This window comes from Salvelinus fontinalis, chromosome 28 (genome assembly GCF_029448725.1).
Source record: "Salvelinus fontinalis isolate EN_2023a chromosome 28, ASM2944872v1, whole genome shotgun sequence".
In the NCBI taxonomy this organism is placed as follows: Eukaryota; Metazoa; Chordata; class Actinopteri; order Salmoniformes; family Salmonidae; genus Salvelinus; species Salvelinus fontinalis.
In genome coordinates, this window is record NC_074692.1 from 50481230 (window position 1) to 50497414 (window position 16185).

At 49.8% G+C, this 16185-nt stretch overlaps 1 protein-coding gene across 1 annotated transcript; it reads right to left on the bottom strand.

Annotated features, from left to right (window-relative positions):
* Positions 1-7342: 7342 nt before the first annotated feature.
* Positions 7343-10561, bottom strand: LOC129825801 (transcriptional regulatory protein AlgP-like). Its single transcript, XM_055885942.1, has 2 exons — positions 10372-10561; positions 7343-8109 (listed from the first exon to the last, which is right to left on the bottom strand). The coding sequence occupies exons 1-2, from the start codon at positions 10559-10561 to the stop codon at positions 7343-7345; spliced, it is 957 nt and encodes a 318-aa protein (XP_055741917.1).
* Between the last annotated feature and the right edge of the window lie 5624 nt (positions 10562-16185).

Here is a 16185-nt window from a genome sequence, read left to right on the forward strand (position 1 = left end):
TGAGAGAGAGAGAGAGTCTCTCTAGGACGTAGTCTAGTTCTGCCCTGTTTCTATGTCTTCCTCTAGTATGAGAGAGAGAGAGTCTCTCTAGTTCTGTCCTGTTTCTATGTCTTCCTCTAGTATGAGAGAGAGAGAGTCTCTCTAGGACGTAGTCTAGTTCTGTCCTGTTTCTATGTCTTCCTCTAGTATGAGAGAGAGAGTCTCTCTAGGACGTAGTCTAGTTCTGCCCTGTTTCTATGTCTTCCTCTAGTATGAGAGAGAGAGAGTCTCTCTAGGACGTAGTCTAGTTCTGTCCTGTTTCTATGTCTTCCTCTAGTATGAGAGAGAGAGTCTCTCTAGGACGTAGTCTAGTTCTGCCCTGTTTCTATGTCTTCCTCTAGTATGAGAGAGAGAGAGTCTCTCTAGGACGTAGTCTAGTTCTGTCCTGTTTCTATGTCTTCCTCTAGTATGAGAGAGAGAGTCTCTCTAGGACGTAGTCTAGTTCTGCCCTGTTTCTATGTCTTCCTCTAGTATGAGAGAGAGAGAGTCTCTCTAGGACGTAGTCTAGTTCTGCCCTGTTTCTATGTCTTCCTCTAGTATGCAGGTAGTGGATTAGGGAGTATATGCACTCACTGTATTATTGGCTGCACTTATGTGGAGTGTTCCAAAGCATATCATTACCTTAAGGCTTGTGGCCTTGGAGTATAGAGAGAGAGAGGATGCCGGGGACGCTGCTCTCTCTCTCCTCTCTCTCTCCTCTCCCCACTCTCTTCTCTCTCTTCTGTCTCTCTCTCTCTCTATTTATCTTTCTCTCTTTCTCTCTATTTCTCTCTCTTTCTCTCTCTCTATTCCTCTATTTATCTTTCTCTCTTTCTCTCTATTCTCTTCCCATCTCTCTCTCCTCTCCTGTCTCTTCCCCTCTCTCCTCTCTCTCTCCTCTCTCTCTTTTCTCTCTCCCCTCACTCTTCTCTCTCCCCTCCCCCTTTCTTCCTCTCTCTCTCTTCTCTCTCTCCTCTCTGCTCTTTTATCTCTCTACTCTCCCTTTCCATCCCCAGTCCTTTGTATTTCACCCGTAACCATGGAAAATAATTGAATAGAATTTCAGCTTCGTTGTTGCCCAGGTGGTAATGTTACAGTTGTACCTCTTTTTGGGTTTTACATACTATACCTTTACAACCTGGGTTGGACCGCACTGGTTTTACATACTATACCTTTACAGCCTGGGTTGGACCGCACTGGTTTTACATACTATACCTTTACAACCTGGGTTGGACCGCACTGAAGGAATTAATGCTTCGTACCGGTACCCCCTGTATATAGTATCATTATTGTTATGTTATTGTGTTACTTTCATAATTTTTTACTTTAGTTTATTTGTTAAATATTTTCTTAACTCATCTTGAACTGCACAGTTGGTTAAGGGCTTGTAAGTAAACATTTTCAACTGTAAGGTTTACACCTGTTGTTTTCAGCGCATGTGACAAATAAAATTTGATTTCATTTGAAAATGGCAAAAATATGGGTCCGTATTTATTTAATCCATTTCGAATTCAGGCTGTAACAAAAAAAAATAATGTATTTCTGTGCATCTTGGGACAGTATAAAAGTTAATATGTAAAGGTGCATTTCTCCATTCACCTCATATACACACCCATTCACCTCATATACACACCCATTCACCTCATATACACACCCATTCACCTCATATACACACCCATTCACCTCATATACACACCCATTCACCTCAAGTACACACCCATTCACCTCATATACACACCCATTCACCTCATATACACACCCATTCACCTCATATACACACCCATTCACCTCATATACACACCCATTCACCTCATATACACACCCATTCACCTCATATACACACCCATTCACCTCATATACACACCCATTCACCTCATATACACACCCATTCACCTCAAGTACACACCCATTCACCTCATATACCACACCCATTCACCTCATATACACACCCATTCACCTCATATACACACCCATTCCACCTCATATACACACCCATTCACCTCATATACACACCCATTCACCTCATATACACACCCATTCACCTCATATACACACCCATTCACCTCATATACACACCCATTCACCTCATATACACACCCATTCACCTCATATACACACCCATTCACCTCATATACACACCCATTCACCTCATATACACACCCACTCACCTCATATTTATGTCTGACAAGATGAGAGAAAAAAAAAGAAATACTTGCTGTGTACAGATTGTTCATTACATTCCTTTGACAAATGCCAATGTCATTCACAAAGAACCAAACTGTTCAACCTCTCTCTAAGTGAGTCTGTGCAGTACAGTACATGCCAATCACCACCTACACTGTCTAGCCTAGAGAACTGCCCGTACAGTACTGTGACTTTTTCCCAACCGGATAATGGAGTTTATTTTTGGCAATTTCGGGAATTATAAAATATATATATTTTTTAAAGGGTAAAACCTAAAAAGACTTAAAAATTGCCAAAATAAATTTTTCCACACAACCCTGGTTAATACCATGTCTGGCATAAAAGACACATTTAAAATATATCATATGGCATCTGTGGTCACGTAATGGCGTCTCTACCACGTAATGGGGTCTCTACCACGTAATGGCGTCTCTACCACGACAGACAGACAGATAGACAGACAGATAGACAGACAGACAGACAGACAGACAGAGAGAGAGAGAGAACTGCTGGGGGATTTGAAGAGGACACCTGTCCATTAAGAAGAAGCGTTTCAGCCCATTGCAGCTAGCTCATCTTTGAAATTATTTGAATTACATTCAGCCCAAATGTAATGGAATTCATATTTATATATTTTTTTCTCTTTTCGTTTACTAGCTCTGTGTTTTCTGTATGATCACTTTAAAAAGTGGTTGTAAAATGGGGAGTGTTTGTAACGTTTGTAACGTCTGGAGGGGAAGAAGAGGACCAAGATGCAGCGTGGTAACGGTCCATAATGTTTTAATAATAAAACTGAACACTGAAACAAAAACAATAAACCGACAAACGAACAGTCCTGAGAGGTGAAACACAAAAACAGTAAAACAGGAAATAACCCACCCACGAAACCCAGGTGGAAAAAAGGCTCCCTAAGTATGATTCTCAATCAGAGACAACTAACGACACCTGCCTCTGATTGAGAACCACACCAGGCCAAACGAAAAAACACAACATAGAAAAACAAAACATAGATAACCCACCCAACTCACGCCCTGGCCACACGAAAACAAAGAAATAACAAAAGAACTAGGGTCAGAACGTGACACTGTTGCTAGTTTTGCAATAAGTTACTATTGTAGCATCTACAGATTTTCATGCAAATATTCTCAAATCTGCATAAAAACGATATGCAAATTACCCCCCCCCCCCCCAGCAGAGGGGTGTTTCAAACTGACTTGTTGCAGATCAAAGGCTGTGTGTGTGATGACGTACTGCACATAAACATAACGACCTTTAAACTCAAGTGAAATGGGTTTCCTTTGCATTTTCAAATCTACTGATGGTTTTAACAGTAAAAGTGTTTGCGATTATATAGAAAATGTTTGTGTCCACTCTTGTCTTTGCATATGCCCTCTAGCCAACAGCTCGCAGATAACGTGTAGCCTACCCGATGAGAATATTATGGACAAAAGAGCGCGAGATTTTTTATTTGTCAAAACGGACAACCCAAGCATTGGGGAATAACACTTTCACCACCCTGTGAAGTTCAGCGCAACCCACTGGTTGAATCAATGTTGTTTCCAACGTCATTTCAACCAAAGAATTGACTTCATATATAAATATCTGCACATAAAGATTGTCTCCACTACCATTTCTCCCATCATTCATTTTACAGACACAATTAAAGATCACAACCTTTTCTAGACATGTTTTATCCAACCAGCTAGCCAGAGAGCAGAACCAGCCAGCCAGAGAGCAGAATCAGCCAGCCAGAGAGCAGAATCAGCCAGCCAGCCAGAGAGCAGAACCAGCCAGCCAGAGAGCAGAATCAGCCAGCCAGCCAGAGAGCAGAACCAGCCAGCCAGAGAGCAGAACCAGCCAGCCAGAGAGCAGAATCAGCCAGCAAGCCAGAGAGCAGAACCAGCCAGCCAGAGAGCAGAATCAGCCAGTCAGCCAGAGAGCAGAACCAGCCAGCCAGAGAGCAGAACCAGCCAGCCAGAGAGCAGAACCAGCCAGCAAGCCAGAGAGCAGAACCAGCCAGCCAGCCAGAGAACAGAACCAGCCAGCCAGAGAGCAGAACCAGCCAGCCAGCCAGAGAGCAGAACCAGCCAGCCAGCCAGAGAGCAGAACCAGCCAGCCAGCCAGAGAGCAGAACCTGCCAGCAAGCCAGAGAGCAGAACCAGCCAGCAAGCCAGAGAGCAGAACCAGCCAGCAAGCCAGAGAGCAGAACCAGCCAGCCAGCGAGCAGAACCATCCAGCAAGCCAGAGAGCAGAACCAGCCAGCCAGAGAGCAGAACCAGCCAGCAAGCCAGAGAGCAGAACCAGCCAGCCAGCCAGAGAGCAGAACCAGCCAGCAAGCCAGAGAGCAGAACCAGCCAGCAAGCCAGAGAGCAGAACCAGCCAGCAAGCCAGAGAGCAGAACCAGCCAGCAAGCCAGAGAGCAGAACCAGCCAGCAAGCCAGAGAGCAGAACCAGACAGCCAGAGAGCAGAACCAGCCAGCCAGAGAGCAGAACCAGCCAGCCAGCCAGAGAGCAGAACCAGCCAGCAAGCCAGAGAGCAGAACCAGCCAGCAAGCCAGAGAGCAGAACCAGCCAGCAAGCCAGAGAGCAGAACCAGCCAGCCAGCCAGTCAGAGAGCAGAACCAGCCAGCAAGCCAGCCAGAGAGAAGAACCAGCCAGCAAGCCAGAGAGCAGAAACAGCCAGCCAGCCAGAGAGCAGAACCAGCCAGCCAGAGAGCAGAACCAGCCAGCAAGCCAGAGAGCAGAAACAGCCAGCCAGCCAGAGAGCAGAACCAGCCAGCAAGCCAGAGAGCAGAACCAGCCAGCAAGCGAGAGAGCAGAACCAGCCAGTCAGCCAGAGAGCAGAACCAGCCAGCCAGCCAGAGTGCAGAACCAGCCAGCAAGCCAGAGAGCAGAACCAGCCAGCCAGAGAGGAGAACCAGCCAGCAAGCCAGAGAGCAGAACCAGCCAGCCAGAGAGCAGAACCAGCAAGCCAGAGAGCAGAACCAGCCAGCAAGCCAGAGAGCAGAACCAGCCAGCCAGAGAGCAGAACCAGCCAGCCAGAGAGCAGAACCAGCCAGTCAGCCAGCCAGAGAGCAGAACCAGCCAGCCAGAGAGCAGAACCAGCCAGCCAGAGAGCAGACCCAGCCAGCCAGAGAGCAGAACCAGCCAGCCAGAGAGCAGAACCAGCCAGCCAGCCAGCCAGAGAGCAGAACCAGCCAGCCAGAGAGCAGAACCAGCCAGCCAGAGAGCAGACCCAGCCAGCCAGAGAGCAGAACCAGCCAGCAAGCCAGAGAGCAGAACCAGCCAGCCAGAGAGCAGAACCAGCCAGCCAGCCAGCCAGAGAGCAGAACCAGCCAGCCAGAGAGCAGAACCAGCCAGCCAGAGAGCAGACCCAGCCAGCCAGAGAGCAGAACCAGCCAGCCAGAGAGCTGAACCAGCCAGCCAGAGAGCAGACCCAGCCAGCCAGAGAGCAGAACCAGCCAGCCAGAGAGCAGAACCAACCAGCCAGACTAAAGATCACAACCTTTTCTAGAGTGTTTTTCTTCATAGACATTTAGAAAGTTTACATTTGTTGTTTCCATCTTGCCTGTCGTGTTTTATCCAACATGTACTTTATTTGCTTAAAAAGGTTGGCTGGAAACCTGGTTACTGTCTGTTAATGCTACAAGTTCAAATGTAGTACATTTGTTTTAAATGCTAGGTTGGGGTTCACTATTTTCCCCTGGTAGTTTTTCTGTTGAAAGTATATCAGAGTACACGTCCTTGGTTGTTGATTTCACATTGAATTACCATTCGTTGACAACTCAAACATATGTAAATTAAATGTTGAACTGCCGTCTTTGCCCAGTGTGGAACCATTTAACTTTATTTTTTATTTTTTATTTAGCACGTCTTCTAGCAGCGTATCTGAGCTTCCTCCATGTTCTCCTAATCTATAGTCGACAGCCAGAGAGGACATGTTATAGCTAGCTAAGGGGAGCGGAGGTAGGAAAGGTAGCTTCCTACCTCCTCATGTTTCCATATTAATCAGACACAGGACATCTAGGTACATTCTCCATAGCTTAGTGTCAAATGGCGCCCTATTCCGTATTTAGTGCATTACTTTTGACCAGAGCCGGTTAGGGTAGTAGTGTACCACTTAGGGACTATGGTGCCATTTGGGATGTAGGCCATGACTGGGTGTCAGCTTACCACAGCCAAATCAGACAGGAGGATAGAGAGGTGGACGTGTAAGTGATAAGATCAGGACGATGGGTGGGAGGGAGGGAGGAGGGTGGAGGGCGGGCTGAGGGAGGGAGGGAGGGAGGAGGGTGGAGGGCGGGCTGAGGGAGGGAGGGAGGGAGGAGGGTGGAGGGCGGGCTGAGGGAGGGAGGGAGGGCTGAGGGAGGGAGGGAGTTAGGCGGGAGGGAGGGAGGGAGGGATGAGGGAGGGAGGGAGTTAGGCGGGAGGGAGGGAGGGAGGGCTGAGGGAGGGAGGGAGTTAGGCGGGAGGAAGGGAGGGAGGGCTGAGGGAGGGAGGGAGGGAGGGAGGGCTGAGGGAGGGAGGGAGGGAGGGCTGAGGGAGGGAGGGAGGGAGGGCTGAGGGAGGGAGGGAGGGAGGGCTGAGGGAGGGAGGGAGGGAGGAGGGTGGAGGGCGGGCTGAGGGAGGGAGGGAGGGAGGAGGGTGGAGGGCGGGCTGAGGGAGGGAGGGAGGGAGGAGGGTGGAGGGCGGGCTGAGGGAGGGAGGGAGGGAGGGCTGAGGGAGGGAGGGAGGGAGGAGGGTGGAGGGCGGGCTGAGGGAGGGAGGGAGGGGAGGAGAGAGGGAGAGAGGGAGGGAGGGAGGGAGGGCTGAGGGAGGGAGGGAGTTAGGCGGGAGGGAGGGGCAGAGGGCGGAAGGGCGGGAGGGAGGAGGGTGGAGGGCGGGCTGAGGGAGGGAGGGAGGAGGGTGGAGGGCGGGCTGAGGGAGGGAGGGAGGGAGGGCTGAGGGAGGGAGGGAGTTAGGCGGGAGGGAGGGGCAGAGGGCGGAAGGGCGGGAGGGAGGCAGGGGTAGAAGATGGGTAGAAGATGGAGCCTGTGTACCAAATGATACCCAATTCCCTATTTAGTGCACTACTTTTGACCAGGTCCAACATGAGAATAGGGTGCCATTAGTGACATATATAGAGACACCTGATCCCTGGCTACCAGACCAGGCTGGGCAGAGGGCTGGGCAGAGGGCTGGGCAGAGGGCTGGGCAGAGGGCTGGGCAGAGCAGAGGGCTGAGCAGAGGGCTGAGCAGAGCAGAGGGCTGAGCAGAGGGCTGAGCAGAGGGCTGGGCAGGGGGCTGAGCAGAGGGCTGGGCAGAGGGCTGGGCAGAGGGCTGGGCAGAGGGCTGGGCAGAGGGCTGGGCAGAGCAGAGGGCTGGGCAGAGCAGAGGGCTGAGCAGAGGGCTGAGCAGAGGGCTGAGCAGGGGGCTGAGCAGAGGGCTGAGCAGAGGGCTGGGCAGAGGGCTGGGCAGAGGGCTGGGCAGAGGGCTGGGCAGAGGGCTGGGCAGAGGGCTGGGCAGAGGGCTGGGCAGAGCAGAGGGCTGAGCAGAGGGCTGAGCAGAGCAGAGGGCTGGGCAGAGGGCTGGGCAGAGGGCTGGGCAGAGGGCTGGGCAGAGGGCTGGGCAGAGGGCTGGGCAGAGCAGAGGTCAGGGCAGAGGGCTGGGCAGAGGGCTGGGCAGAGGGCCGGGCAGAGGGCAGAGCAGAGGGCTGAGCAGAGGGCTGGGCAGAGCAGAGGGCTGAGCAGATGGCTGGGCAGAGCAGAGGGCAGAGCAGAGGGCAGGGCAGAGGGCAGGGCAGAGGGCAGAGCAGAGGGCTGAGCAGAGGGCAGGGCAGAGGGCTGGGCAGAGGGCTGAGCAGATGGCTGGGCAGAGCAGAGGGCAGGGCAGAGGGCAGGGCAGAGGGCAGGGCAGAGGGCACTAACACTAAAGAGCACAAATTATCCTGTTTAAACCACCCTGAATGCTGTTAACATTAAAAAGCACAAGTGTCACGCGCTGACCTGAGATATCTCTGTTTTCTTCATATTTTGGTTAGGTCAGGGTGTGACTAGGGTGGATACGCTAGTTATTGTATTGTCTAGGGGTTTTGTATGTTTATGGTGGCCCGATATTGTTCCCAATCAGAGGCAGCTGTTTGTCGTTGTCTCTGATTGGGGATCATATTTAGGTAGCCATTTTCCCTTTTGTGTTTTGTGGGTTCTTGTTCTGTGTTTAGTTGCCTGTCTGCACGACTCATATTAGCTTCACGGTTTGTTTTGTTGTTTTGTTATTTTGTTCAGTGTTTATTCATTTAATACATTATAATGTACGTATACCACGCTGCGCCTTGGTCCGATTCATACGACGAACGTGACAACACGTTATCCTGTTTAAACCAGCCTGAATGCTGCTAACACTAAAGAGCACGAGTTGCTCAAGAGAGAGAGATTGTGAGGTACCGAAGCACTTTCATGGTTCGACCTCTTTTCTAAGTTCAGATGCATGCAGTCGTCGAGCTAGCAACAGTCCTACTACAATAGCTCAGGCGTGTGTGTGTGTGTGTGTGTGTGTGTGTGTGTGTGTGTGTGTGTGTGTGTGTGTGTGTGTGTGTGTGTGTGTGTGTAGCCAGGGATGTAGTGGTACAGAAAATAGGTGGGGGGAAATCTGGCTCCAACTGATGGAGGCTTGTGGATCTTCAATCCCAGGATAATTATAACAACACATATTTAACAGAGTGGCTTCTGCCAGGACAGCTGGAGGTTATGGGAGGCAGTAAGATCAGAGCCCTGGTTGGTTACCTGGCTGGTTCTGCTCTCTGGCTGGCTGTTTCTGCTCTCTGGCTGGCTGGCTGGTTCTGCTCTCTGGCTGGCTGGTTCTGCTCTCTGGCTGGCTGGTTCTGCTCACTGTCTGGCTGGCTGTTTCTGCTCTCAGGCTGGCTGGTTCTGCTCTCTGGCTGGCTGGTTCTGCTCTCTGGCTGGCTGGCTGGTTCTGCTCACTGGCTGGCTGGCTGGCTGGTTCTGCTCTCTAGCTGGCTGGCTGGTTCTGCTCTCTGGCTGGCTGGCTGGTTATGCTCTCTAGCTACCTGGCTGGTTCTCCTCGCTGGCTGGCTGGCTGGTTCTGCTCTCTAGCTACCTGGCTGGTTCTGCTCTCTAGCTGGCTGGCTGGTTCTGCTCTCTGGCTGGCTGGCTGGTTCTGCTCTCTAGCTACCTGGCTGGTTCTCCTCGCTGGCTGGCTGGCTGGTTCTGCTCTCTAGCTACCTGGCTGGTTCTGCTCTCTAGCTGGCTGGCTGGTTCTGCTCTCTGGCTGGCTGGCTGGTTCTGCTCTCTAGCTACCTGGCTGGTTCTGCTCTCTAGCTGGCTGGCTGGTTCTGCTCTCTGGCTGGCTGGCTGGTTCTGCTCTCTAGCTACCTGGCTGGTTCTGCTCTCTGGCTGGCTGGTTCTGCTGTCTGGCTGGCTTTGTCTGGTTTTGCTCTCTGGCTGGCTGACTGGCTGACTGGCTGGTTCTGCTCTCTGGCTGGCTGGTTCTGCTCTCTGGCTGGCTGGTTCTGCTCTCTGGCTGGCTGGTTCTGCTCTCTGGCTGGCTTGTTGGCTGGTTCTGCTCTCTGGCTGACTGACTTTTTGGTTCTGCACTCTGGTTGGCTGGCTGGTTCTGCTCTCTGGCTCGCTTGTTGGCTGGTTCTGCTCTCTGGCTGGCTGACTTTTTGGTTCTGCTCTCTGGCTGACTGTTTCTACTCCATGGCTGGCTGGCTGGCTGGTTCAGCTCTCTGGCTGACTGACTGGTTCTGCTCTCTGGCTGACTGTTTCTACTCCATGGCTGGCTGGCTGGCTGGTTCAGCTCTCTGGCTGGCTGGAAGACTGGTTATTCTCTCTGGATGACTGGTTGGCTGTAAGATTGGCTGGGTGTTTGGGTAGCTGGCTGGATGGCTGGCTGTGTGACTTGCTGCCTGATTGGCTGGCTAGCTTGTTGGCTGGCAGGCCGGTTGGTTGTTTGGCTGGCTGGCAGATGGGCTGGCTGGGCTGGATGACTGACTGACTACAGGCTGGCTGGCTTGTTGGCTGTTTAACTGGCTGGCTGGCTGGCAGGCTCCTGTCTGGGTTAGAGGGATTTCAGCTGGCTCTGTAGCCTACCGGATTTGTTTCACCTCTTTGTCTCCTAAGCCAAAGTGCAGTCAGTGGCTGAGGCAGACACACACTGTGCCACACAAACTGTCCTGGCCCCATGTCTGGTCCTGTTTCCATGTCCCTGTTTCCATGTCTGTCCCTGTTTCCATGTCTTTCCCTGTTTCCCTTTCTCTCCCTGTTTCCATGTCTTTCCCTGTTTCCATGTCTTTCCCTGTTTCCATGTCTGGGCCTGTTTCCCTTTCTTTCCCTGTTTCCATGTCTTTCCCTGTTTCCATGTCTCTCCCTGTTTCCCTTTCTGTCAGCTTGTTAGCTGATATAAATGGATTGAGTCCAACAGGATGTGTTTGTATGTGACGCCTGGGTCATAGTCCCTTTGTAATTAGTTTGTATGGGTTTTGACTCGATGTGTTTATATGTGTTTATGTGCACAGTGTACATGTAGTGTGTGCTATTAGGAGTTTGATGTTTGATGAATAGCAAGGCCATCGTAGAACATATTGGTTCATTTATGAGCAGGTTTTATTCATCCGATTAACCCGTTTCCAAAAGGTACAGGTACACCAACTCTGTTTCTTCCTGTTCTCAGGAGGAACATGACGGAACCTTCTTGGTTTCAGTGTAGGTTGGTTGTACTTCCTGCCCTCGCTGTTTGGACAGATACAATGATGTAAATCAAATCAAGTCAAATCTAATGTTATTAGTCACATGACCTTACAGTGAAATGCTTACTCACGAGCCTTTAACCAACGATGCAGTTAAATAAATACATGCCCCCAAAAAAAGATATGAATAAGAATAAGAAATAAAAGTAACAAGTAATTAAACAGCAGCAGTAAAATAACAGTAGCGAGACAATATAAAGGGGGGTACCGGTAGAGAGTCAATGTGTGGGGGTACCAGTACAGAGTCAATGTGTGGGGGTACCGGTACAGAGTCAATGTGTGGGGGTACCGGTACAGAGTCAATGTGTGGGGGTACCGGTACAGAGTCAATGTGTGGGGGTACCAGTACAGAGTCAATGTGTGGGGGTACCGGTACAGAGTCAATGTGTGGGGGTACCGGTACAGAGTCAATGTGTGGGGGGTACCGGTACAGAGTCAATGTGTGGGGGTACCGGTACAGAGTCAATGTGTGGGGGGTACCAGTACAGAGTCAATGTGTGGGGGTACCGGTACAGAGTCAATGTGTGGGGGTACCGGTACAGAGTCAATGTGTGGGGGTACCGGTACAGAGTCAATGTGTGGGGGGTAACGGTACAGAGGCAATGTGTGGGGGTACAGGTACAGAGGCAATGTGTGGGGGTACCGGTACAGAGGCAATGTGTGGGGGTACCGGTACAGAGGCAATGTGTGGGGGTACCGGTACAGAGGCAATGTGTGGGGGTACCGGTACAGAGGCAATGTGTGGGGGTACCGGTACAGAGGCAATGTGTGGGGGTACCGGTACAGAGGCAATGTGTGGGGGTACCGGTACAGAGTCAATGTGTGGGGGTACCGGTACAGAGTCAATGTGTGGGGGGTAACGGTACAGAGGCAATGTGTGGGGGTACCGGTACAGAGGCAATGTGTGGGGGTACCGGTACAGAGGCAATGTGTGGGGGGTACCGGTACAGAGGCAATGTGTGGGGGTACCGGTACAGAGGCAATGTGTGGGGGTACCGGTACAGAGGCAATGTGTGGGGGTACCGGTACAGAGTCAATGTGTGGGGGTACCGGTACAGAGTCAATGTGTGGGGGTACCGGTACAGAGTCAATGTGTGGGGGTACCGGCACAGAGTCAATGTGTGGGGGTACCGGCACAGAGTCAATGTGTGGGGGTACCGGCACAGAGTCAATGTGTGGGGGTACCGGTACAGAGTCAATGTGTTGGGGTACCGGTACAGAGTCAATGTGTGGGGGTACCGGTACAGAGTCAATGTGTGGGGGTACCGGTACAGAGTCAATGTGTGGGGTACCGGTAGAGAGTCACTGTGTGGGGGCTCTATACAGGGGGGCACCGGTACAGAGTCAATGTGTGGGGGCTCTATACAGGGGGGCACCGGTTAGTTGAGGTCATATAGGCAGGAAGTGCATGTTTGAAGAAAGGTGCTTTGAATCGTCATTGAAGGAGTGGAAGGATTACATTGTAAAAAACACTGCTTGCATTGTCAGATGGTAGAGGAAGACGTTTTGGTTTACACTCCCTTCCAAACAGTCACTTTCAGCCCCTATTTAGATCCCAGATTACCCCCCCCCCCCCCCCTGTACAATCACAAAGTAGTTGGAATGAAAATGCAACAAATCACCATATTGACCCTGTCTTTTGAGGCCATTTTTTTTTCCTTCTCTAAACCGTGAAAGAAAGAGCTCTGACATTTCAGCCCCCGGAGCTAGCTAGAGAGAGAGAGAGACATTTGTAATGTGAGGTAGCTTAGTTTTACCTGCCTTTTCTTTTGGCTGTGTCCGTGGTACTTCAGTGTCATGTTAAAACTCAAGGCACTGGGAGACACTTAGTGACCTGCGCTGACTGGCTACGCTGTATCCACTGTTGACTGTATTCTGCCTCAGTAAGCAACAATCCCTCCTCTCTCATCACAGCATAAAGACTAACAGATTGAAGATTGGAGTTTCCCCCCACCCAGCCAATGTTGACTCTGTCCCCATTGTTCTTCTCTGACAATAGTTCCACATACCCTGCAGCTTGAGTTTCTGTCCTCTTTATTGGTCAGCCTCTAAATAGCCCTCTGCCATTAGCTACTGAAATCAGCTAAAAGGGCATCTTGGCGGGGAGGAGAAGGAGAAGATGTGGTGCCAAGTTGTTGCGGAAAGAAGTTAGCTGTTTGCCGTGTGTAGTTGTCATGGTAATCTCATGCTGTGTGTAGTTGTCATGGTAATCTCATGCTGTGTGTAGTTGTCATGGTAATCTCATGCTGTGTGTGGTTGTCATGGTAATCTCATGATGTGTGTAGTTGACATGGTAATCACATGTTGTTTGTAGTTGTCATGGCAATCTCATGATGTGTGTGGTTGTCATGGCAATCTCATGATGTGTGTGGTTGTCATGGCAATCTCATGATGCGTGTGGTTGTCATGGCAATCGCATGATGTGTGTGGTTGTCATGGCAATCGCATGATGTGTGTGGTTGTCATGGCAATCTCATGCTGTGTGTAGTTGTCATGGTAATCTCATGCTGTGTGTAGTTGCCATGGTAATCTCATGCTGTGTGTAGTTGTCATGGTAATCTCATGTTGTGTGTAATTGTCATGGTAATATCATGCTGTGTGTAGTTGTCATGGTAATATCATGTTGTGTGTAGTTGTCATGGTAATCTCATGCGGTGTGTAGTTGCCATGGTAATCTCATGCTGTGTGTAGTTGTCATGGTAATATCATGTTGTGTGTAGTTGTCATGGTAATCTCATGCGGTGTGTAGTTGTCATGGTAATATCATGTTGTGTGTAGTTGTCATGGTAATCTCATGCGGTGTGTAGTTGTCATGGTAATCTCATGTTGTGTGTAGTTGTCATTGTAATCTCAGAGAGGCCACAGGACTATTAGCTGCCGTGTGTGTGTGGTTTGTGTCTCTGGGTGTGTGCGTGCGTGACACATATTTCCTGAGCTCTGAGAAACACGAGGTATCTATCTGCTTATTTAAAAAAATAAAATAAACAAACACTAAGAACACAGTTTTGTAGAAGGGGCCGGACTGGGAGCTTTTCTATCTATTGTCTGGGAGGAGATGGATTTCCTCTCAGTATCTATGATTACAAACCGTTGTTTAAAAAACACTTACCGTATTACTGTGTTTATAATGACACAAATTGTCTTTTGTTTTACATGTTTTTAATTAAAGCAAGTACCACAACACCAAGTCAGATCACATGACTTGGTGTTTTATATCATCTGTGTTATATCATCTCATGGAACATAAACAACATGGAAAACATGGTTTAAATCTTATTTTAGGCATAAAAGGAATATATTTCTCCCATTTTGAGTATTTTAAATATATGTCCCTCTTTATTGTAAGCATGTTAAGTCAGAGTAACGTTAGCTATACCGTATGCAGACGATAATAGTACAAATAAATATCTGTCCCTCTCCGTTCTAAGCATGTTAACATACTATGTAGAGGATCCTAGTGACATTAGAGCTACTCATGTTTGTGGATATTAAATACACCCTAAAGGTCACAGGAAAGAAACATAATTAAAAAACATCCCCAGTGGTAATAGATTTTTTTTTTAAATCTATGACGACATACTTTTCCCAGAAGTCACTGTGGGAAAACCTTTCAGCGGTAGTCTCCCTACGCCTTTACTCTACAGGATCAAGGGCAATCCGCTACTCCCCTTCAAGCCGGGTTACTCTCTAGGTTTCTCCCCTCTACGGTTGTTCATAGCCATTGTGTTTCTGCCTGCGATCAAGGGCAGTGTTGTTCCCTTGCTGATCGAACATAAACTCATTTTCTCAGATGAAGTCCCAGAGATACAGGGTCTGTAGGGAGGTAGTCTGAGGAAGTCCCAGAGATACAGGTTCTATAGGGAGGTAGTCTGAGGAAGTCCCAGAGATACAGGGTCAATAGGGAGGTAGTCTGAGGAAGTCCCAGAGATACAGGATCTGTAGTCTGAGGAAGTCCCAGAGATACATGATCTGTAGTCTGAGGTAGTCCCAGAGATACAGGATCTGTAGTCTGAGGAAGTCCCGGAGATACAGGATCTGTAGGGAGGTAGTCTGAGGAAGTCCCAGAGATACAGGATCTGTAGTCTGAGGAAGTCCCAGAGATACAGGATCTGTAGTCTGAGGAAGTCCCAGAGATACAGGATCTGTAGGGAGGTAGTCTGAGGAAGTCCCAGAGATACAGGTTCTGTAGGGAGGTAGTCTGAGGAAGTCCCAGAGATACAGGGTCTATAGGGAGGTAGTCTGAGGAAGTCCCAGAGATACAAGTTCTGTAGGGAGGTAGTCTGAGGAAGTCCCAGAGATACAGGGTCTATAGGGAGGTAGTCTGAGGAAGTCCCAGAGATACAGGATCTGTAGTCTGAGGAAGTCCCAGAGATACAGGATCTGTAATCTGAGGAAGTCCCAGAGATACAGGGTCTATAGTCTGAGGAAGTCCCAGAGATACAGGATCTGTAGTCTGAGGAAGTCCCAGAGATACAGGATCTGTAGTCTGAGGAAGTCCCAGAGATACAGGATCTGTAGTCTGAGGAAGTCCCAGAGATACAGGATCTGTAGTCTGAGGAAGTCCTAGAGATACAGGATCTGTAGTCTGAGGAAGTCCCAGAGATACAGGATCTGTAGGGAGGTAGTCTGAGGAAGTCCCAGAGATACAGGGTCTATAGGGAGGTAGTCTGAGGAAGTCCCAGAGATACAGAATCTATAGGGAGGTAGTCTGAGGAAGTCCCAGAGATACAGGATCTGTAGTCTGAGGAAGTCCCTGAGATACAGGATCTGTAGTCTGAGGAAGACCCAGAGATACAGGATCTGTAGTCTGAGGAAGTCCCAGAGATACAGGATCTGTAGTCTGAGGAAGGCCCAGAGATACAGCGTCTGTAGGGAGGTAGTCTGAGGAAGTCCCAGATATACAGGGTCTGTAGGGAGGTAGTCTGAGGAAGTCCCAGAGATACAGGATCTGTAGTCTGAGGAAGTCCCAGAGATACAGGATCTGTAGTCTGAGGAAGTCCCAGAGATACAGGATCTGTAGTCTGAGGAAGTCCTAGAGATACAGGATCTGTAATCTGAGGAAGGCCCAGAGATACAGCGTCTGTAGGGAGGTAGTCTGAGGAAGACCCAGAGAAACAGGGTCTGTAGGGAGGTAGTCTGAGGAAGTCCCAGAGATACAGGATCTGTAGTCTGAGGAAGTCCCAGAGATACAGGATCTGTAGTCAGATGAAGTCCCAGAGATACAGGATCTGTAGTCT